At 41.9% G+C, this 24,953-nt stretch overlaps 1 protein-coding gene across 1 annotated transcript in view; it reads right to left on the reverse strand.

Annotated features, from left to right (window-relative positions):
- Positions 1-216: 216 nt before the first annotated feature.
- LOC110524388 (testin) overlaps positions 217-24,953 on the reverse strand; it is a 30,720-nt gene continuing 5,983 nt past the window's right edge. Inside the window, exons 2-7 of the mRNA XM_036979383.2 lie at positions 21,192-21,277; positions 15,833-16,286; positions 14,485-15,093; positions 9,328-9,543; positions 7,963-8,121; positions 217-3,039 (exon numbers count right to left, since the gene is read on the reverse strand). Of these exons, the coding sequence (XP_036835278.2) occupies positions 2,848-3,039; positions 7,963-8,121; positions 9,328-9,543; positions 14,485-15,093; positions 15,833-16,286; positions 21,192-21,277 (1,716 nt within the window). The 3' untranslated portion in view covers positions 217-2,847. The remainder of the gene's footprint in view (positions 3,040-7,962; positions 8,122-9,327; positions 9,544-14,484; positions 15,094-15,832; positions 16,287-21,191; positions 21,278-24,953) is intronic.

The raw sequence follows: 24,953 nt of genomic DNA on the forward strand, positions 1-24,953 counted from the left end.
GTTCTGTGGCGGAGCTGCTGTTCCACCCGTGTGAAATAGAGTTTTTCGTCACATTAGCCTGCTAGCGACACTGGGTGTGCTAGCTATGTTGGCAACTGAATCGCACACACGTGCGCTCACAAGTACCCCGGTTACGTTCTAAATGGTATGTCGTTAACACCTGTGGGAGTGTTGACTGTTATGTCCTGTATGCCAGTATGAACCAAACAGGACTAATCATAGCAAAAATCTTTATTAGGTTGTAAGAGCGTGAGGAGAAAATATCATAAAGTGCTTTTCACTGAGCAAGAAACAAAAAGGAAAGCAAATGGCAAATGATTGAGAAGACAATATTATTATACAAAAAAAGACAGCAGGAAAGAAAGGAGGACGCAGGTCATTAGACACCACAGTAGAAAGAAAAGTACTTTCTCATTTCGTTGGTCCTCAAGAGTCGTCGTAATTTGAAGACGTTCTGTCGATCGCATAGATATGACATCACCTGCCTTCACATTTCAGTGATGTTTTCCATAAAAGTGTCACTTGTGAAAACCTGCGTTCCCCATGGGTACTCCAGGACTGTGTTGGAGAGAATCAGTCAGCCACTTGGCATAGTCAGATACTTATCCGCCTGTAACAACAATGAAGAGCTGCTTCTAGCGGAAAAGAAACACTGCAAACAAAGCATCATTTCTTGTAAGGTTATAGCTATTATACTGCTGCTTCGAGTTGGATGTCTGTAATCAGTCGTACATTCTAGAGAGAAAGCAACAGGCCGAATGATACGAGAACAACCCAAGGTAGTTACAGTGCCTTGCGAAAGTATTCGGCCCCCTTGAACTTTGCGACCTTTTGCCACATTTCAGGCTTCAAACATAAAGATATAAAACTGTATTTTTTTGTGAAGAATCAACAACAAGTGGGACACAATCATGAAGTGGAACGACATTTATTGGATATTTCAAACTTTTTTAACAAATCAAAAACTGAAAAATTGGGCGTCCAAAATTATTCAGCCCCTTTACTTTCAGTGCAGCAAACTCTCTCCAGAAGTTCAGTGAGGATCTCTGAATGATCCAATGTTGACCTAAATGACTAATGATGATAAATACAATCCACCTGTGTGTAATCAAGTCTCCGTATAAATGCACCTGCACTGTGATAGTCTCAGAGGTCCGTTAAAAGCGTAGAGAGCATCATGAAGAACAAGGAACACACCAGGCAGGTCCGAGATACTGTTGTGAAGAAGTTTAATGCCAGATTTGGATACAAAAAGATTTCCCAAGCTTTAAACATCCCAAGGAGCACTGTGCAAGCGATAATATTGAAATGGAAGGAGTATCAGACCACTGTAAATCTACCAAGACCTGGCCGTCCCTCTAAACTTTCAGCTCATACAAGGAGAAGACTGATCAGAGATGCAGCCAAGAGGCCCATGATCACTCTGGATGAACTGCAGAGATCTACAGCTGAGGTGGGAGACTCTGTCCATAGGACAACAATCAGTCGTATATTGCACAAATCTGGCCTTTATGGAAGAGTGGCAAGAAGAAAGCCATTTCTTAAAGATATCCATAAAAATTGTCGTTTAAAGTTTGCCACAAGCCACCTGGGAGACACACCAAACATGTGGAAGAAGGTGCTCTGGTCAGATGAAACCAAAATTGAACTTTTTGGCAACAATGCAAAACGTTATGTTTGGCGTAAAAGCAACACAGCCCATTACCCTGAACACACCATCCCCACTGTCAAACATGGTGGTGGCAGCATCATGGTTTGGGCCTGCTTTTCTTCAGCAGGGACAGGGAAGATGGTTAAAATTGATGGGAAGATGGATGGAGCCAAATACAGGACCATTCTGGAAGAACCTGATGGAGTCTGCAAAAGACCTGAGACTGGGACGGAGATTTGTCTTCCAACAAGACAATGATCCAAAACATAAAGCAAAATATACAATGGAATGGTTCAAAAATAAACATATCCAGGTGTTATCCAGACCTGTTATCCAAGTCAAAGTCCAGACCTGAATCCAATCGAGAATCTGTGTAAAGAACTGAAAACTGCTGTTCACAAATGCTCTCCATCCAACCTCACTGAGCTCGAGCTGTTTTGCAAGGAGGAATGGGAAAAAATGTCAGTCTCTCGATGTGCAAAACTGATAGAGACATACCCCAAGCGACTTACAGCTGTATTCGCTACAAAGTATTAACTTAAGGGGGCTGAATAATTTTGCACGCCCAATTTTTCAGTTTTTGATTTGTTAAAAAAGTTTGAAATATCCAATAAATGTCGTTCCACTTCATGATTGTGTCCCACTTGTTGTTGATTCTTCACAAAAAAATACAGTTTTATATCTTTATGTTTGAAGCCTGAAATGTGGCAAAAGGTCGCAAAGTTCAAGGGGGCCAAATACTTTCGCAAGGCACTGTATTTTGGTAGTAGACCGAGTCGTGAATCCAAAGCTGATTTACACTCGGATGAATAAGTGACTGAAAAAAAAAAGAAAGTGTGCTGAAACAAGACTTCAACAAAATGTATCTCAATAAAACTAGAGTAGTTTCATTGAGATGCAGTAGAACAAAACAGTTGCATGTCAAGTGAGAAACAGACAATATTGAGGTTATTCCCAACTGTTATTCAGATGATCGGTTGCTGTCTTGAGCGGAAATAAGCAGAGTGAAAACTAAAATTAGCTGAGTTCAGGACTGGGGTTGGTTGTCATCAGGAGCAGAGTTGATCTGAGCAAGAATCAGTTGCAGACTGAACCACCTTGTTTGAGGTCAAGGGAAATGACCATTGTTCGCATTCTAGACCAGACTTGAATAATTTTGTCATCAGGTTGAGCTGCTCTGGGCCATATAGTCTTCTCTAGGTCATGGTCTTCTTCTTGCACTCGACAGAGCAGAAGAGCATGCCCTGTATGGCCATGAAGCGCTCTCCAATGAGACACTTAGCACAGCAGGAGCACTGGAAGCACTGGGGCTCAGCGTGCCAGTAGAACTCCCCGTAGGAGACGCGCTGGGCCTCGGGCTCCACTGGGTTCTGACAGGCTGTACATACCTGTAGAGTGAGGAGAGAATGTGTTTAAATCACACACACATATTCAACGTAGACAAGAGTATGTAGCAGAGAGTTGTATCTCATGTATACAATATACATTGTACACATTTAATACAGGATATCATATCACACACACACACACACACACACACAATAGCCACAGCACTGCACAACGCCCTATCCCACCTGGAGAAGAGGAATACCTATTTGAGAATGCTGTTAGTCGACAACAGCTCGACTTTCAACACCATGGTGAGCCCAAGCTTATTACTAAGTTCAAGGCCCTGGGACTGAACCCCTCCCTGTGCAACTGGGTCCTAGACACAGAGGGTAGGCGACAACACCTACACCACGCTGATCCTCAACACAGGGGCCCACAGAGGTGTGCGCTTAGCCCCTTCCTGTACTCTCTGTTCACCCATGACTGTGTGGCTACGCACCAACTCCATCATCAAGCTGGCCTGATCACCAACAACGGTGAGACAGCCTACAGTGCCGGGGTGCCGGGGAAATAACCTCTCTCTCAATGTCAAAAACAAAGGAGCTGAATGGGACAACAGGAGACAGCATAGAGAGCACAAGCCCATCCACATCGATGGTGCCGCAGTGGAGGGGGTCAAACGCTTCAAGTTCCTTGGTGTTCACATCACCAAGGACCTGAAATAGTCCCACCACACCGACACCCAAGGTGAAGAAGGGCCAACAGCGCCTCTTCAACATCAGGAGGCTGAAGAAATTCAGCATGGCCCCCCGAGACCTTCACAAACTTTTACAGATGCACCATTGAGAGCATTCTGCTCGGACTGCATCCCCGCCTGGTAAGGCAACTGTACCACCCGCAACTGCATGGCTCTCCAGAGTTTGGTGCGGTCAGCCCAACGCATCACCGGGGGCACACTTCATAGGAAGGCCAAGAAGATGATCAAGGACCACCGAGCCATGGCCTGTTCCCCCTGCTACCATCTAGCAGACGGAGATAGTACAGGTGTAACAAAGCCGAGACAGAGAGACTGAAAAACAGCTTCTATTTCCAGGCTAACAGACTGTTGGTCAGCCATCACTAGCTGGCCAACGGCTGGTACTCTGCCTAGCACCTTAGACACTGTCCCTAGCCAGCTACCGCCAGGCAGCTTAGAGACTGCTGCCGCATGTATATAGAGACATAGAATACTGTTCATTTTAACAGTTTACAGACTATTTACCCACTTTATATGCAAATACTGTATTCTAGTCATGGCTTATCCTATACAGTATAACTACTGCTGTATACCTTTTCTATTCATATACTGTCCATGCTGTCAATACACACCATATACAGTTGAATTCGGAAGTTTACATACACCTTAGTCAAATACATTTAAACTCAGTTTTTTACAATTCCTGACATTTAATCCTAGTAAACATTCCCTGTCATAGGTCAGTTAGGATCACCACTTTGTTTAAAGACATGTCAGAATAATAGAGAATTATTTATTTCAGCTTTTATTTCTTTCATCACATTCCCAGTGGGTCAAGTAGTATTTGGTAGCATTGCCTTTAAATTGTTTAACTTACCCAAAACTTTTGACCCATTCCTTCTAACAGAGCTGGTGTAACTGAGTCAGGTTTGCAGGCCTCCTTGCTAGCACACGCATTTTCATTGCTGCCCACAAATTTTCTATAGGATTGAGGTCAGGGCTTTGTGATGGCCACTCCAATACCCTGACTTTGTTGTCCTTAATCAATTTTGCCACAACTTTGGAAGTATGCTTGGGGTCATTGTCCATTTGGAAGACCCATTTGCGACCAAGCTTTAACTTCCTGACTGATGTCTTGAGATGTTGTTTCAATATATCCAGATAATTTTCCTTCCTCATGTTGCCATCTATTTTGTGAAGTGCACCAGGCCCTCCTGCAGCAAAGAACCCCCACAACAGTATGCTGCCACCCCCAACCATCTCGGTTGGGATGGTGTTCTTTGGCTTGCAAGCATCCCCCTGTTTCCTCCAAACATGGCCATTTTTGTTTCATCAGACCAGAGAACATTTTTCCATTTCTCCCAATTTGCAGTTGCAAACCATAGTCTGGCTTTTTTATGGTGGTTTTGGAGCAGTGGCTTCTTCCTTGCTGAGCGGCCTTTCAGGTTATGTCGATATAGGACTCGTTTTTACTGTGAATAGAGATACCTTTGCACACGTTTCCTCCAGCATCTTCACATAGTCCTTTGCTGCTGTTCTGGAATTGACTTGCTCGTCTCCTTCATGAGCGGTATGACGGCTGCATGGTCCCATGGTGTTGATACTTGCGTACAGTTTTTTATACAGGTGAACATGGTACCTTCAAGCATTTGGAAATTGCTGCCAAGGATCAACCAGACATGTGGAGGTCTACATCTTGGCTGATTTCTTTTGATTTTCCCATGATATCAAACAAAGAGGTACTGAGTTTGAAGGTAGGCCTTGAAATATATCCACAGGTACATCTCCAATTGACTCAACTGATGTAAATTAGCCTATCAGAAGCTTCTACAGCCATGACATAATTTTCTTACATTTTCCGAGCTGTTTAAGGGCACAGATAACTTAGTGTATGTAAACTTCTGACCCACTGAAATTGTGATACAGTGAATTATAAGTGAAATAATCTGTCTGTAAACAATTGTTGGAAAAATGAATTGTGTCATGCACAAAGTAGATGTCCTAACCAACTTGCAAAAACTATAGATCGTTAACAAGATTACAACAATAATTTTTGGAGTGGTTGAAAAACAAGTTAATGACTCCAGCCTAAGTGTATGTAAACATCCAATTTCAACTGTATATCCGCCTGTAAATCACACACACACACAGCAGAAAAAGAAAGGTCCCCTTTTCAGGACCCTGTCTTTCAAAGACAATTCATAAATTTCCAAATAACTTCACAGATCTTCATTGTAAAGGGTTTAAACACCGTTTCCCATGCTTGTCCAATGAACCATAAACAATTAATGAACAAACAACTGTGGAACGGTTGTTAAGACACTAACAGCTTTGGTCTGAGACGGTGTGTCACAGCATCTTCGGACTGAGCTTGTTGTCATTGGAGGCAATCTCAACACTGTGCATTTCAGGGAAGACATCCTCCTCCCTCATGTGGTACCCTTCCTGCAGGCTCATCCTGACATGACCCTCCAGCATGATAATGCCACCAGCCATACTGCTCGTTCTGTGCATGATTTCCTGCAAGACAGGCATGTAAGTGTTCTGCCATGGCCAGCGAAGAGCCCGGATCTCAATCCCATTAAGCATGTCTGGGACCTGCTGGATCGGATGGTGAGGGCTAGGGCCATTCCCCCCAGAAATGTCCGGGAACTTGCAGGTGCCTTGGTGGAAGAGTGGGGTAACATCTCACAGCAAGAACTGGCAAATCTGGTGCAGTCTACGAGGAGGAGATGCACTGCAGTACTTAATGCAGCTGGTGGCCACACCAGATACTGACTGTTACTTTTGATTTTGACCCCCCCTTTGTTCAGGGGCACATTATTCCATTTCTGTTGTTCAGTTTATGTCTCAGTTGTTGAATCTTGTTATGTTCATACAAATATTTACACATGTTAAGTTTGCTGAAAATAAATGCAGTTGACTGAGGACGTTTATTTTTTTGCACAGACAGACAGACGGACAGACGGACGGACGGACGGACGGACGGACGGACAGACATTTTGGACACACCTACTCATTCAAAGGTTTTTCTTTATTTTTACTATTTTCCACATTGTAGAATAATAGTGAAGACATCAAAACTATGAAATTACACATATTTTGGTTAGACGCAGAGTAGGTGAATGGATGATCTGCATGTGTGGTTCTCACCATGAAGCATGGAGGATAAGGTGTGATGGTGTGGGGGTGCTTTGCCGGTGATACTGTCAGTGATTTATTTAGAATTCAAGGCACACTTAACCAGCATGGCTACCACAGCATTCTGCAGCGATACGCCATCCCATCTGGTTTGCAGTTAGTGGGACTATCATTTGTTTTTCAACAGGACAATGACCCAAAACACACCTCCAGGCTGTGTAATGACTATTTGACCAAGAAAACGAGTGATGGATTGCTGCATCAGATGACCTGGCCTCCACAATCACCCGACCTCAACCCAATTGAGATGGTTTGGGATGAGTTGGACCGCAGAGTGAAGGACAAGCAGCCAACAAGTGCTCAGCATTTGTCGGAACTCCTTCAAGACTGTTGGAAAAGCATTCCTCATGAAGCTGGTTGAGAGAATGCCAAGAGTGTGCATAGCTGTCTTCAAGGCAAAGGGTGGCTACTTTGAAGAATATATATATATATATATATATATATATATATATATATTTTTTGATTTGGTTAACACTTTTTTGGTTATGACATGATTCCATATGTGCTATATCATAGTTTTGATGTCTTCTACAATGCAGAAAATAGTAAAAATAAAGAAAAACCCAGGAATGGGTAGGTGTGTCCAAACTTTTGACTGGTACTGTATATATTTCACATATCCTGAGTATACCAACAATTAGGAACACCTTCCAGGCTTATCTCAAGGATTGAACATCCTTCTTTAACCTATCCCCTCCCATTCATCTACACTGATTGAAGTGTATTTAACAATTTACACCAATAAGGGATCATAACTTTCACCCTGAGTCACCTGGTTAGTCTATGTCATGGAAAGAGCATGTCTTCTTAATGTTTTGTATACTCTGTGTATATATTTATTCTCTGGATTCTGACATTGCTCGTTCTGATATTTTTCTACTCTTTGGATTATGTGTGTATTGTTATTGTATTGCTAGATATTACTACACTGTTGGAGCTAGAAACATAAGGTCTTCGCTGCATCTGCGATATTGTCTGCAAATCTGTGTGCGCGATCAATAAACTTTCATTTGATTTGACACACACTCTCCCTCTCTGTCCTTACTACTGCGTGGCTCTTCATGTAGCAGGGCTTGCAGACAGGCTTGTTGTTCTCCATAACATAGGTCTCTCCAGCCAGAACACAGTCACAGTCGAAGCAGCAGAAGTGTTTCAGGTGCCAGTTCTGGTCCTCGGCCTGTGTGTACTCATTACTGAAGATCAGCTGTAGAGACACACACACATCATGATACAGTTAATTCAACACATCGAAGCGCAATAAAGAAAACCAGAGAAATAGATTAGGGGAGAGCAAAGCAGGTTGAGCCATTTCTTTACATTCAGCATCACTCCGTGAAGGGAAATATAGTATTCTTTCAAACAAAGATATCTACATATATTTCAGGATGTTGTGTATCCCTGGAAATGAATCGGAATTCATGTAAACATTTAAAGTTTTGAAAACATAGCTTTTCCCGAAAAATGGGGTATGGGTTAGGTTAAGCCGCCTACACATTTCTGTACGGAATTAATTACCACTGCCTTTTTAAAACCACGTCAATCTTTATTTCCCAAACACAATTCAACAGAATCAAAATAGTTTGTCTTTTAATCATTTTAAGTATCTTTTATCACAGGCTTAACCCCTAACAAAGACTTTGTACTTTTTAAAAACACTTTTAACATAGACCAGGCCCTGTTATTACATCATATGCCAGCGATAATGCCGGTGAAGAAAACACTTAAATTTGCTCAACATGGTATTGGCTCAACCATTGGCTCAGCATACCCAAAGATAAACATTTTGACTATATTAGCCCATACAGCTACAAGGATGCACATTCACGCTAGGTTTAGAACCACATACTGAAGTTTATAGAGACGCCAATTGATGTATAGTACAATCTTTAAATGATCTACATTGGTTTAGATACAAGGATCATGCAACCTCAAACAATCCATTCATTTGACTTGGTGAAAATTTGTTTTCTTGTTTATTTTACCTAACTTGCTTACCATTTTTTCCATGTGGTTTCTAAATTCACAGACTCCATCAAACGATGACCTCTTCCTAAATATGTGGTCAAATTATGCATTTTGTGTATTGTTTCCTAGAAACAACGGTGGCTCAACTTACCACTTTGGTTCAATTACCCCACTCTTCCCTACAGTACATCTATTTTTGTTAGCGTTGCAGTTTTTTCCTCTCTACACACCTGAATCTACATAAAGTGTGTGAATAACAATCTTACTCTCCTGTTGACCTCTCTTCCTTTAACACCCCCATCTTCCCCATCCCTCCTCGCCTTGTCACACCTTCCCCCTTCTCACCGTCTCCGTAGTGACATCCGAGTGCAGCTGTCCCTTCGTCCCTCACCCCTCTTCTCCCTGCCTCCCCCCTCACCTCTCTCTTCCCCCTCAAATCCCTCACCTCGTCACAGCCTCCACAGCGGGGCTTCTCGCTGTCTCCGTAGTGGCGTCCGCAGTAGAGCTGTCCCTTCTTCCAGAAGTAGATCATGTCCACCAGGAGCTCTGAGCAGGTGCAGCACACGAAGCAGGCCGGGTGCCACAGCTTGTCGTAGCCAGCACGCTCTGCGTACACCGCAGGCTCGCCCTGACGCATGGGCAGTTGGCACTGGTGGCACGACTGGAGGACGGGCAGGGGGGGGGGGGGGGGTAAGAGGAACAGAGGGGAGGAAGGAGAGAGTGGGAAGGAAGGAGGAGAGGGAAGGAGAGGAGATAAAAAAAGGAGGAAGGAAGGGAGGCGACCTTCATTAGCAATGCCCTCACAAAAACAATGGCTCTGTAGCATAGACCCATCCTATTATTTTATGCCATTATACAATTAAATCATAGTCATTGTTATCATTAGGCTAAGACACTGCCTGACAACGCCCAAAAATCAAAATGTTCATTCAGTTTGAATAACTAATTGCATATGGGGAGAGACTGGTAAAGACAGACAGGGGTTTGCATGAGCCAAATCTCTGTTAGATGGAAAAATGGTACATTTAAACCACGATAAACAAATCACCATGCAAAAGTGTACAAAACTTTCCGGCAAAAAGGGATTGATATTTTTACTCCTGGCTCCATCTTGTGGCCTGTTGAATTTACGTTCTATATCTAAAATACCAGATACGATTCTCTGCTGGGAATTAAGCCTGTCGCATTCTTCCCAGTAGAAACGGTTAGCGTATATATTATGACGGGATTCTTCCATGAAGTGTTTGTTGTGATTCAATGGGAGACAACTATTTTTCATGCACATTTTTTCACTTGAGAAATACTTCACCAAACATAGATGTAAAATTGCGTAACTAAGACCTCCTTGGCAAAAAATGTAAAAAATAAATTACAGATTTCTTGATTGATCTTAGATTCATTTGGACTATTTTGAGGAAGTGCATACCGGCTCTTTGATTTAGTCCACTCCCTCATTCCACCATCATAGATTTAAAAGCATTGGATGGGGGAAAACAATCGTAGAAATTACCCCTCATTTATCAAATGGCTCGGGGGAGGGGCAGGGGGTAGGGCTGGGAGGTCTGGCCAAAATATCATATGACCATAGTGTTTACATTTTTGACGGTATGACAGTATTTGACGTTTTTGAATTATAAAAGTTCTAAAAGCTTTATGTAGTTCATTTCCCTAAGGTGACTACACAGAGTACCAGTCAAAAGTTTGGACACACCTACTCATTCAAGAGGTCCTCTTTATTTTTTAACATTGTAGAATAATGGTGAAGACATCAAAACTATGAAATAACACATATGGAATCACGTAGTAACCAAAAAAAGTGTTAGACAAATAAAAAAAAACATGTAATATTTTAGATTCTTCAAAGAAGCCACCCTTTGCCTTGATGACAACTGTGCACACTCTTGGCATTCTCTCAACCAGCTTCACCTGGAATGCTTTTCCAACAGTCTTGAAGGAATTCCCGACATATGCTGAGCACTTGTTGGCTGCTTCTCCTTCACTCTGCGGTCCAACTCATCCCAAACCATCTCAATTGGGTTGAGTTCAGGTGATTGTGGAGGTTAGGTCATCTGATGCAGCACTCCATCACTCTTATTTGTGGTCAAATAGCCATTACACAGCCTGGAGGTGTGTTGGGTCATTGTTCTGTTGAAAAATAAATGATAGTCCCACTGAGCGCAAACCAGATGGGATGGCGTATCGCGGCAGAATGCTGTGGTAGCCATACTGGTTAAGTGTGCCTTGAATTCTAAATAAATCACTGACAGTTTCACCAGCAAAGCACCCCCACACCATCACACCTCCTCCCTGCTTCACGGTGGGAACTACACATGCAGAGATGATCCGTCTGCATTTAAAAAATACACTGCAGTTGGAACCAAATTACAGATTTGCACTGGTCTAATGTCGATTTCTCGTGTTTCTTGGCCAAAGCAAGTCCCTTCTTATTATTGGTGTCCTTCAATAGGGGTTTCTTTGCAGCAATTCGACCATGAAGGCCTGATAAACGCAGTCTCCTCTGAACAGTTAATGTTGAGATGTGTCTGTTACTTGAACTCCGTGAAGCATTTATTTGGGCTGCAATTTCTGAGCCTGGTAACTCTAATGAACTTATCCTCTGCAGCAGAGGTAATTCTGGGTCTTTCTTTCCTGTGGTGGTACTCATGAGAGCCATTTTCATCATAGTGCTTGATGGTTTTTGTGACAGCACTTGAACAAGATTTCAAAGTTATTGACATTTTCCGCATTGACTGACCTTCATGTCTTAAAGTAATGATGGACTGTCATTTCTCTTTGCTTAATTGAGCTGTTCTTGCCATAATAGCAAATAGGGTTATCTTCTGTATACCACCCCTACCTTGTCACAACACATCTCAAACGCATGAAGAAAGAAATTCCACAAATTAACTTTTAAGAGAAATGCATTCCAGGTGACTACCTCATGAAGCTGGTTGAGAGAATGCCAAGAGTGTGCAAAGCTGTCATTAAGGCAAAGGGTGGCTACTTTGAAGAATCTCAAATATATTTTGATTTGTTTAACACTTTTTTGGTTACAACATTTTATATTTATTTATCCGTTATTTTACCAGGTAAGTTGACTGAGAACACGTCCTCATTTGCAGCAACGACCTGGGGAATAGTTACAGGGGAGAGGAGGGGGATTAACGAGCCAATTGTAAAATGTGTTATTTCATAGTTTTGATGACTTGAACAAAAATACAAAAATTACAAGTTTAGAGACACCTACTCATTCGTCTGGTACTGTACATTAATAATGATTTACTAACAACATGCTGATTTAGGACTACCCATATGGAAAAGTTATATATTGCAATATATACAACAAAAGTATGCGGAGACCTGCTTGTCGGACGTCTCATTCCCAAAAATGGAGTTGGTCCCTTTTGTTGATCTAACAGCCTTCAGTCTTCTGGGAAGGCTTTCCACTAAATGTTGGAACACTGCTGCGGGGACTTGCTACCAATCAGCCACAAGAGTATTAGAGGGGTCAGGCAATGATGTTGGACGATTAGGCCTGGCTCGCAGTCAGCGTTCCAATTCATCCCAAAGGTGTTTGATGGGGTTGAGGTCAGTGCTCTGTGCAGGCCAGTCAAGTTCTTCCACACTGATTTCGACAACAAATGTTGTATGGACCTCGCTTTGTGCACAGGGCCATTGTTATGCTGAAACATGAAAGGGCCTTCCCAAATCTAGAATGTCATTGTATGCTGCAGCGTTAAGATTTCCCTCCACTGGAACTAAGGGGCCTAGCCCAAACCATGAAAAACAACCCCAGACAATTATTCCTCCTCCGCCAAACTTTACAGTTGGCAATATGCATACGTGCAGGTAGCGTTCTCTTGGCATCTGTCAAACCCAGAATTGACTGCCGCATCGTGAAGCGTGATTCATCGCTCCAGAGAATGCGTTTCCGCTGCTCCAAAGTCCAATGGCGGCGAGCTTTACATCACTCCAGCTGAAGCTTGGCGTTGTGATCTTAGACTTGCGTACGGTTGCTTGGCCATGGAAACCCAAACCCATTTCCCGACGAACAGTTCTTGTGCTGACGTTGCTTCCAGAGGCAGTTAGGAACTCAGTAGTGAGTGGTGCATCCAAGGTCAGACCATTTTTACTCACTTCAGCGATCCCATTCTGTGAGCTTGTGTGGCCTACTACTTTGCAGCTGAGCCGTTGTTGCTCTTAGATGTTTCCACTTCTTTTTGGTTTTTGCCCTAGCACTACACAGCTGATTCAAATAATCAAAGCTCGATTATGAGTTAGTTATTTGAATCAACTGTGTAGTGCTAACTCATCATCGAGCTTTGATTATTTGAATCAGCTGTGTAGTGCTTTGGCAAAAAGTTTGGGGAAACCCTGATCTAAACCACACAAAAGTGCTCTTGCCATTGTAGTGGAACTGTTGGCCTGGTTGCATGGCTGCCCTCCAGACGTTTTTTTAGGACTGTAACGTTTGAGCCAAAACATGAATCTGCAAAACATGAATAATTCAGTCAAATGTTGTAAAAGACTAAGACGTATTGTAACATAATATATCCTCTGTATTTAAAAGTCATACTAGCTAATGCATTGACTTGTATTTAAAAATATACCTTCTCAGTATTTATCTTAATCTCATGTACTATGTTTCAACAAAAATTCCTTTAAATAGCTAAATGAACCTTAAACCAGTAGTCATCTCAATACTGAGCCAGCTAACGATAAGGATAGCGTTAGTGTATAGAGTTAAAACAAAAAAAATATAACTCTGTAATATATAACACTTGGATGGGGAGATGTCAGGGCCTAGACCATACAAACGAGTGGAAATCAAACTACAGTATTACCTCAGAGGAGCTAAAGCTAAATCAATAAATTCAAAACGGAATATTATCTGCCGCCATTTTTTCTTATGTTATTCTATAGGCTAGCCTTGTTATTCTATGGGCTAGCAACCACAAACCGTCATCTCTATGTCAAGATCGCTAACAGTTTTCCCTCAATCAATTTACAGATTTAAACTTTACAATTTCAACATAAAAAGGTAACGCTCACTCAGATAACCATTTTGACTAACATTTTCAGTAGACAATGTGCTTGTGTACACTACATACCTGTTTAAGAGAACAAATTTAAAAAAGAGTAGGAGAAACAGTAAAAGTTGTCACAGGCGTCTTCTTCAAGTGTTGTCGAGGGGAGTGGAGACGCAAATCGCTATGCTCCTCTCACCCCCTGCTGGTGGCAACAGGCAAAACAATTCCCAATGGAAATCCTTGGGAGGACTCAGCCCAAAATAATAGTGGATTACAACAATATACAGTCATTGATTACAACAATATCTAAACCACGTGTGATGAACACAATGTGATTCCATAACCTTATGGGTAGCCACAACTATAGTGAATGAAAATAAACATTATTTCTTCTAGGTTTCTGTGCGTTTTCAAAACGTGTACATCAGAAACTATAAACCTACAATAGTCTACACCATCTCAAACTAATCTCAAAATGAGGTGGCAACATTTACAGTATATACAAAGATACGACATATTAGTCACAAGGTTGCCTAACACTACAGTCATTCACAATTCTCTCTCACACTTACGTATTGTCCACAGGGACCAGCCTGGTGAGATCCAGGGGCTCCCGGAGTGCCCATTGACCCAGCGGTAGTGGTGGCAGCAGTACCCATGTCTTCTGGTGCACCCTTTCCAGCCCCAGGGTAACCCCCAGCCCCCGTCCCAGGCTGAACTGGTCCTGCTGGCCCAAGTGCACCCCCAGCCCCGGGTCTAGTCCGAAGACCAGGACCTACAGGCCCAAAGGCTCCCCCAGCTGTTGCCATCCCTGGGTGTTCTGCCATCCCTGGTCGTCCTTGTCCTGGTCCTCCCTGGCCTGGTGCTCCCATGCCTGGTGCTCCCATGCCTGGTGCTCCCATGCCTGGTGCTCCCATGCCTGGTGCTCTCTCCTGACCCAGACCCTGTCCCATCATCTCCTCGGGCAGCTTGATGTCTCCCACTCCCAGGGCCTCGTCCTTGTACTTGCGGACGAACTGCTGCATCTGTTTCACCTCTGCGGGGGTAAGCTCGTGGCACTTGGCCGGGTCCTGGTCATGCTCCGGTAGCTGCACTGCCATCTGTTGCCGGCGGTAGGCTGCACCCTCTGTGCCCGCTATGGGACGCCTCTCTGGGGGCAGGAGCTCAATGTAGCGGACAGCCTGATGAGGGCAAAGTGGAGAGGAGAGAGAGAGGATATCAGGACTTTGTAAAGAAGGGAGGAGAAGAGAAAGGGAGGGGAAGACAGGAGAAAATAGGGAGAGAGACAGGAGAAGAGAGGGAGAGAGACAGGAGAAGAGAGAGGGAGGGGAAGACAGGAGAAAATAGGGAGAGAGACAGGAGAAGAGACAATGAGAGGAGTGGCAGAAAGGACATAAAAAAGGAGGAAGGAAGAGTCATAGGCACAAATTGAGAGAGTGAAAACAAAAATTATAGAGATACAGAGAAAGAGGCAGAAAGGAACAGACTAAAATTAAACCGTGTTAATGAGCTGATGTAGTTAAGGGAGAATTGGGGAGAGGCTGCAAGCTATTAGAGGACAACTTACAACCTCTCCCTAAAGAACACTTATTTGCTTGTTGAGGGATACGAAGAGATCATGAGCACTGGTGGCACAGAACTTCAAGTCAGTGACCTCTAGTGGACAATATCTTCCATTACAACACACCAATGCCTTGTTTAGTGAACTGAACCAGACCAACTACAGACCCAAAAGTCTATTGCGACCTCAAGATTGTAATCATATTTCATTGTACAGCACATTATGATGACTTTGCTTCTGGAATGAATAGCATCATGCCAAGGGACCAGCACCAGATTATTTCAGATTCAGACCTGTGTTCAATACTCTTGGGATTCCTAGGTATTTTAAATCCTATGATACAGTAGTTATACCCTTACCATATACTGTTTGACCCCTGGTGGTGCCCACTCGTAGGTGACAGACTTCACAGCATCCTTCCTGACTGGCACGACATTGACTGACACAGCATTAGGTCTGATTGCCCCTGGTTTGGACATGGTAGTGGGCCCAGCACCGGCCCCAGCACTGGCCCCATAACCGGCACCAGCACCAGACCCAGGTACGGCCCCAGCCCCACCCTCAGCACCATAGCCAGCATTGGCTGGCACAGTGTGGGGACTGTATGGTACAGAGGTGGCTGACATGGGGCTGGGGGAGATGGAGAAGGTGACCTGGTTGCCCTTGTATGTGGGGGCGCCGTCTGTCTTGAGCTTGGCGACGAGACCCGTGTACTTGGTGTCCTCAAACAGCTTACCAACCTTCCGGTCATCCTCAGAGTTCATCTGAACATCGTGGTCCATCAGGCCACACTTACAGTTCCGGCAGATTTTTCTGTGGAGGGGAAAGTCAATAAGGAAAGGGAATGGGTTAGGTTAGAAAATATTTTTGGTTGTGCCTAAGCACTCTCAAATGTATAGGTTTCCTTTATGATCATCAGACCAGGAAAAACAGTAGGCCCTTTAGCAGCGTTTTCCAAACTTGGTCCTCAGGACAATGATAATCCCTCCATAAAAGCTTTGAAGATCATAGACAAATTCAGCTCCATCTCAAGTTATAAAATACATCTAACCAAATCTGCCCTACTGCTTCTCAAGACCCTGATAGAGGACTCCATCTCTAATTATGGAATCCCAATCGTTTCCCATTTTATATATATTGGAATAGATATCCTTCCTGAGACAAAACTATTGCCAGAAACTTTAACAGAACGCTCAAATCAATTCAACACAACCTCAGTAGATGGACTAATATCCCAGTTGCTTTAACTGACAGAATATTTGTCGTCAAAAGGAATATATTGCCACAGCTGAATTTCTGCTTCCTTTGTCTCCCCCTTCTGGCTACAGGGATAAAATCCATAGTGCGGTTTCAAAAAGTATATGGCAAGGTAACGCGAGACCGGATAAAATTAACAAACTTGCAAAGGGAAAGACATAGGACACTCTGTACCAAACTTTAAATGATATTACCAGGCATTAGCATTTCATCCCATACTACATTGGTTTAGACATGATACCATTAAACAATTCTCAGCCCCCTGGCTGAGTAGAGAGAGAAATATGGTGTCTCCCATTTCCCTGGAAGAGGTAGTCTTCACTGATGTATCCCTTAAACAACGAAAATTACACTTTGGTCCTATTATTGCTCACACTATTTCTATTTGGCACAAAATTGAAAAACAATGTAAATGGGAATCAAAATGGCATGCCCATATTCCATAACACATTTCGATCTGGAGGGCTGGCTGCCTTTTAGATGGAGACATGTTGGCTGGGTGGGAGGTCCACTTCTTTGTTTTCATTTCGTGTTGATATTGAATGTATTATCACTTAAAGATGCACTATGCAGAAATCGTGCCGCCATTTCCTGGTTGCTAAAATTCTAATAGTTAATAGAGACCTAATTTCAGTTTGTGTGACAAAACAAGCAAGTATAGTGTATAGCATCATTTGTATCAACTAAACCGCTGTGAAATATATTTCCCACAAGCAAAAATATTGTATTTTCAGCTGTTTGAAGCTGGTGTACAAAACCAAAAGTAAAAATACATAAAAATGAAAACATAAGAACGGGAAGCATAGAAATAGTGCACATAGAACAGATCTACTGTTTCTTAGACTTGCTTTCAATGAAAATGACAGATCGAAAACTCACATTTCTATGTGAATTTGGTCGGATCGCCCAAGAAGTTACATATTGCAGCTTTAAGCTCAGTATGTATTTCTTACATTTAATGTATTTGGTAGCAGCCTACATGTTTTCTAAACCTATACTTTGAAATGGATAGTGTACCTGTAACCCCCCCAAACAAAAAAATAAAAAAACTAATAAATCACATTGCATAACACAGAATAGCTTTCCAGTTCCGTTCTTATTGCCACAGACATGTCTGATCATGACCAAGAAAAGAAGACCCTTCCCATTGGACACATCAAGTCATTTCAATGTGGAAATTTGGGTAATATTTGGTTGAGGCATTGATCAATGAGATTTCAACCCTTATTCACCCACTCAAAAAGACACCCAGAAGTTTGTTGAATTCCCAAAATGTCATCACCATGCTCCAACAATCGAAAAGCACAATCAAATTCCAATGGAAAAACAATGTCTGACTATGTGTTATTGCGCATTCAAAAGAAAAGAGGCAAACTCTAGGAGCGCCGACGCAATAGCGGTCTTCATCAACCATTTAAAAGCACAACAAAGTTCACATGGGAATACAATGTCAGATATTTTGCATTTATACAAGAAACTTAATGTCTTGTCACTGCGCTTCTTTCTTGATATGCCACACCCGTCAGGTGGATGGATTATCTTGGCAAAGGAGAAATGCTCACAAACAGGGATGTATTTTGTGAACAACAAAATTTGAAAGAAATAAGCCTTTGTGATTAGGGAACATTTCTCTGGGATCTTTTATTTCAGCTCATGAAACATTGGACCAAGACTTTACATGTTGCGTTTATATTTTTGTTCAGTGTACATAGTGCAAGTGATTAATGCTGTTTGAGATTCTGCAGATTATTATAGCAAATGTGAAGTTCTCCCACAGACCTGTTAACTTTGCATGCTATCTTGAACATTTACGCTTTCTATGATTACATAAGACATTTGTAGTTACAGTAACATCTACGGCTGTGTATCTTTAAACACTGATTGTTTAAAGCAAAACTACCAAAACTATTGCTGATGGTGAACCTGAGTAATCAAAATAAAATCTATTTTAAGCCCTGTATAGCCAGATGAGAGGTGTGTTTCCGTTAGCTTATTTTTATTCCGGTAAAACACAATTTTCAACAATGCATAAAGTAGATAACAATAACCTAGCAAGTTACACAGGCTTCCATCAACGAATAAAGCCTAATATTGTTCAAGCCATTTGTCAAATCCTGACCATAGAAAGCCTCTATTTTCCATGGTGGAGTAGGTCAGGGTGTGACTGGGGGGTGTTCTAGTTTATTATTTTTTATGTGTAGTCTAGTTTTTGTATTTCTATGTTGGCCTGGTATGGTTCCCAATCAGGGGCAGCTGTCTATTGTTGTCTCTGATTGGGGATCATATTTAGGCAGGCTTTTCCCACTTGCTGTTCGTAGGATCTTGTTTTTGTATAGTTGCCTTGAGCACTGCAATACTGCACGTTTTGTTATATTCTTTGTTGTTTTGGTTGTAAGTTTCACTATTAAATATAATGTGGAACTCTACGCACGCTGCGCCTTGGTCCACTCACTTCAACGAATGTGACAACATTTTCGCATTTGAATGCTGAAGGTGCCGTGCAGATGTGCAAGATCAGGAACAGGCCGCCTTCCTCGCGTTGGTCAGCGCATGAAGCTGGGAACAGTGTGCCGTTTGGGGATGTTCGACATGCAAAATGCTTTGTAGATCAATGACTGTCAACACAGTTACATGCTTAGTTCCACACTGAAGGAGAGGACACATCAGTTGTCACAAAAGATGAGTTTTTTCTGGAAGATTGGGAAGAAAAAAAATTGTGGCAATTCGTAACGTTTGAATCGATTTTCTGACCAATGCTACATTTGGATCAGTTTGGGGTCCGCAGACCATGTTAAAAGATTTGAATCGGGGACCAATGTAACCTCAAATGTGGCCATGGATGTGTTACTCATTTAATGGTTGAATAAATACTGTTACATTAGTTTGTAAGTTTGTAAGATAACTTTAGGCTATGTATTGTATTACAAAAGTGTCAATGCTATCAAATGTCAACCAAAAATCTAAGTTAAAGAATAGAGCTAAATCAAATCAAACTTTAAATGCACTTTAAATAAAGTCTGATTTGATTTAGTCATATTCTTTATTTTTGTTGAGATGGAGACGTGAATCCAACATATCAATCATTCATTTGTAGACAAACTGGAATTAAAGCCAGACTAAGTCAGTGGCACAGATGGAACTATCCAAGCAGAAGTAACATCTCCTTCAAATTCAATATCACTAAATGTCCTTACATTTGAAATCAACCAGAGCTTGAACCTTAGGCCTATTATTGTATAGTGCATTTCAATTTTGATTTGATTATAGGCCTAGTCCTATTCTTTAACTTTGATTTTTGGTTGAGTTGGAGACATTAATAATTAATATGTTTGAGTCACTTGAAGATTATATTTGAAATCAACCAACGTTTGTATTCTCAATTTTTTGTTGAGCCCTGGGTTGATTTGAAACAATAGCTGTTGATGACTTCGCAAATGCTATGTAGACCTAAATATCAGCATTGATGATATATGACTTATAAAGTATGGTCACATTTCATTTGCTGTGTTAAACATATAATTTGGAATGACTTCAATAGCAACTGTAAATCTATTTACTTAATAAGAAATATCTCAATCATTCTCATGATAGCACATTGGTAGGTAGTCAGTGACAAATATCAAAGCTAAGCTGGGCTTGGTTAAAACCCTGGATGGGAGACCAAATGGATAGCTGTAGATAGTTGAATGTTCCAGTAGGATGTGCTAGTCAGCCTATGCATTTTTTATGATAGTGGATATAATGTTGAAGATCTGACGTTGTTTCAAATGGGTTATAATAATGACAACACAATCCTGTGTTGAAATTTAACCCTCAAAACAACTGTTTTTGCAAATTCTATGCATTATTCACGTAGATTTCACATCACAATACATTGATAAATTAAATTGAAACAATGTTGATTCAACCAGTTTGTGCCCAGTGGTCTGTGTGGCGGTTAGGTGTTGCCATAGCGACCGACCACTGTAGTAGGCATGAGGGCACCTGTTGTGATGTCTTCAGGAAAGCTAGCCGGGTGTGGATAATTGTCTGGGTAAACGGGAAACAGGAATGCTGGCTTAATTGGCGAGAGGGGACAGTGGGGGACACAACTATTTTAATGAGTCATTGGTCCAGATAATGACTGCATCGTAAGGTTGGAATCAGACAGGAAGTCAAAGGAATGTAGGCCACTTCAGTTCTACAGTAATCCAAACATAAAAGAGGACGGGAAACTGTACTAAACAACAAGGATCGGTGCTACATGCTTTGGGGGGCCTGTGGCTTTCCCTGTTGTGTAACAAAGAGAAAGTAAGCGTTGTTTTTTGCCAAATTGGGTCTGGTTCATATTGAATTTAATATATTGAAAAGTAAGAAAAAAACATTTTTGCATGTGCACCAAAAAACATGCAAAAAATGTTTTTACTTACTTTCCTCCTGTGTTGACCATGCTGGGTCAACAGAGTAGAGAGCAGTACAAACCTCCAGAAGTGCAGCTCGAACCCCTCGCATTTGTCCTTGCATTTCAGGCACGCGGCTCCGGCACCAATCTCGTGGCCCAGGGTCATCTGCCAACAGACATAGCACATCAATGAGATTAACATACTTATACTGTATAGGGAAATTATTTCATACAGTAGAAAGTTTCAGGCCAGGGTTTGATACACTATATATACATAAAAGTATGTGGACACCCCTTCAAATTAGTGGATTCCGATATTTCAGCCACACCCGTTGTGGACGGATGTATAAAATCGAGCACGCAGCCATGAAATCCCCATAGACAAACATTGGCAGCAGAATGGACATACTGAAGAGCTCAGTGACTTTCAACGTGGCACCGTCATAGGATGCCACCTTCCCAACAAGTAAGTTTACAAAAGTTTTGCCCTGCTAGAGCTGCCCCAGTCAACTGTAAGTGCTGTTATTGTGGAGTGGAAATGTCTAGGAGCAACAACGTCTCAGCCGCGAAGTGGTAGGCCACACAAGCTCACAGAACGGGACGATCATGACCTCGGTTGCAACACTCACTACAGAGTTCCAAATAACTGTTTATCAGGAGCTTCATGAAATGGGTTCCCATGGCCGAGCAGCCTCAAACAGCCTAAGTTCATCATGCGCAATGCCAAGCGTTGGCTGGAGTGGTGTAAAGCTTGGCACCATTGGACTCTGGAGCAGTGGAAAAGGGTTTTCTGGAGTGATGAATCACACTTCACCATCTGGCAGTCCGATGGACTAATCTGGGTTGGAGGATGCCAGGACAACGCTACCTGCCCCAATGCATAGTGCCAACTGTAAAGTTTGGTAGAGGAGGAGGAATAATGTGCTGTTTTTCATGGTTCGGTCTAGGCCCTTTTGTTCCAGTGAAGGGAAATCTTAACACTACATCATACAATGACATTCTAGACTATTCTGTGCTTCTAATTTTGTGGCAACAGTTTGGGAAGGCACTTCCCTGTTTCAGCATGACAATGCCCCTGTGCACGAAGTGAGGTCCATACAGAAATGATTTGTCGAGATCGGTGTGGAAGAACTTCAATGGCCTGCAAAGAGCCCTGACCGAATGCTGACCGTGAGCCTACAGTGGTTGCTCCACTAAAAGTTTTGCGATTATGCTGCGGGACGGTAATTTGTGGTTTAGTACAGTACCCTGCGTCACTACTTCATTGCTCCAGCACAGAGCAACACTAAGGGGCATTGCACTAATACTGGCGCTGACTAGGGAAATGTTCCCGCTGTTCTTAGTGCCAGTCTGCACGTTCAAACTATAACAATGTAACTAATAATGGCGTGAAAAATGTCCCTTAGATTAAATATTAAAGCACTACACCGCTCACTAAAGGCGTCAAGTTATACTTTAACGAAAAATGACATGAAAAGCACACATTTGTAAATCCCAAACTCTAAAAGTAATTGGAAAGGTAGATACAAATTTTGTGACATTGTGGTTACAATAAAGAATGTAAACAAGATGTAAATAAGATGCTATGTTTTATTTACAGTAGTGATCGACAGCTGGTGGAATTTTGAAAACAGGTTTTCAAACAATTGTAGCCAGATTAGTAGCATAATCAAAGTGAGGACAATCGGCGATATACTTATGGCCCATTGTAAGTTGAAAGTCACTCCTTTCCAGTACTCCTCACCCCGCCCCAAACTCTACCCTTAACACAGTTACCATTCAAAAACGAGCTGTTTATCTAAAAAAAAAAAATATGACATAGTGACCAAAGAGAACAGACTAAATGAACATCATTTTTAATCAAGCCAGCTTCTTTCTATAGTGCTACAATTCCAGGGTTAGGACCATAACCACGGGAGGACTTGAAAATGAGCCAGAGCTGAATGAGACAAAACTAAAAAGGCATTTTGGTTTCAGTGCATTTTCTTTAAAAAAAATGTATATAGCCTATCAATGTGTAGGCATATTGTTTAATAAAATCCATACTTAAAAGGTTAAATAAAACAAATACAAATAATCGTGTACTAAAAACATGAATGTATTGTTGCAGAGCATACAACCATGCCAACAAACATACGTGGAGATCGGTGGACAAAGGGCTGGACAAAGGTCCACACAGAAAAAAAACGTGGTTGGGGGCTCAGGTACCATTCTGATCATCTGATGAAGGTGCACATGGATCAGATTCAAACTTTCAAGACCGACAGAGTCCCTGAAGGCAGATCAGCAGAAAGAGAAACATTATCTGAGGGCAGAGATACGGGTGACAGCTGATGCATTGGTCCAGAACCAGGCGGAGAATGACACGTTGAAGAGGGCCAGGCACACCTGTGAGCTCTGGAACTCCACCTCTGACAGGCAGAGTCAACATACCTGGCGGGTTCATCAGGTCGTCGGTTCACCCTGACATTTCCATTCCTCTTCTGACAACAGAACTTGACCAACTGCTCAACAGGCACAGCAAGGGCCGTCCGGACCGTTATGTTCTTCTGCTGTTCCAAGGATGTGTAACCGAAGCGAGATACCACGAGTGGGCACAGAATACCAACTGAGATGGGTTACCATTAATACTGTGTCTCAGAAGTGTCTGTCCGTGACTGATACAACCCGAAAAAGCCTTAAAGACAGAATTAATGAGTACTTGAGGTCACAGAGAAAGTCTGGACATGGCCTGCTCTCCCTTATGTAAGGAATTAGGCACTTTCCCATGTTTACCTGTCAGACTGCACAGTAGCCTAACAAACAAATGCAAATGGCTTATATCTTCAAAATGCTTTGAATGCTTTATTATCCAAATGTAAAAGCATATACTGTACAGTACTGTATTTCTTCATCAGCATCTGTATGCTTTTGTTAATAAAATACTGTTAAAATACTCTTTCAAAATGCAGATGTTGATTTAGTTATGGATCCATAACGAATTACTATGGGAATAAATATCACTGAATTACAGAAATATTGGAACAAAGTTGTCTAATGAAGGTAAACAAATTGTTGCTTACTGGAAAATACTCTTTCAAACACACGGTCACATTGTACAGCGCCATTATGGCTATTAGCTGGACAATATAATTGCCTAAGAGGGTAGGGGGAGAATTCTATCGTCAAATGTATTTCTTAGTTAGGTTGGCTGTATCACAACCGGCCGTGATTGGTTGCAATTTCAGTTTAATCCACCAGAAAAGACTAAACAAATAATAGGACAAAAATTGATATTTTTATTATTATTATTATTATTATGTATCACACCCGACCGTGATTGGGATTCCCATAGGGCGGCGCACAACTGGCCCAGCGTTTCTCTCCCTCTAACAACAGAAATAAATGTTTTGACCTTTACAAATTCTATATCGACCTTTATTCATATTACAAATCGCTCACTTTTTTTTTATTTTTTAAACGAAATAACCTCCAAAATATCATTATATATTATCAAGTTGATGGCACGGTCATATAGCCCGGCACCTACATAAAGCTGAGTGACTCATGGATTTAGATCAAAATAAATAAGTACCAACATTCTTTCTGATAGTATTTAATAAAGACATTTTGATGATATCCTGACCTTGACACCATGTACAGTATTATAATATCCCATTATGGGCTGTTAGAAGGACAATATACCTTTACCAACACCTCTCTGTATTTTGATACTTTGTGGATGGGGCCTCCCGATTGGCAAAACAGTCTAAGACACTGCATCGCAGTAGGCCTACCGTAGGTGACATGAGTCTCACTAATGTTGAGTAATGTTCGGTTAAAAGTGGTGTAGATTTTATTTA

Source organism: Oncorhynchus mykiss, chromosome 1, assembly GCF_057628025.1.
Source record: "Oncorhynchus mykiss isolate SJ-2025 chromosome 1, ASM5762802v1, whole genome shotgun sequence".
NCBI lineage: Eukaryota > Metazoa > Chordata > Actinopteri > Salmoniformes > Salmonidae > Oncorhynchus > Oncorhynchus mykiss.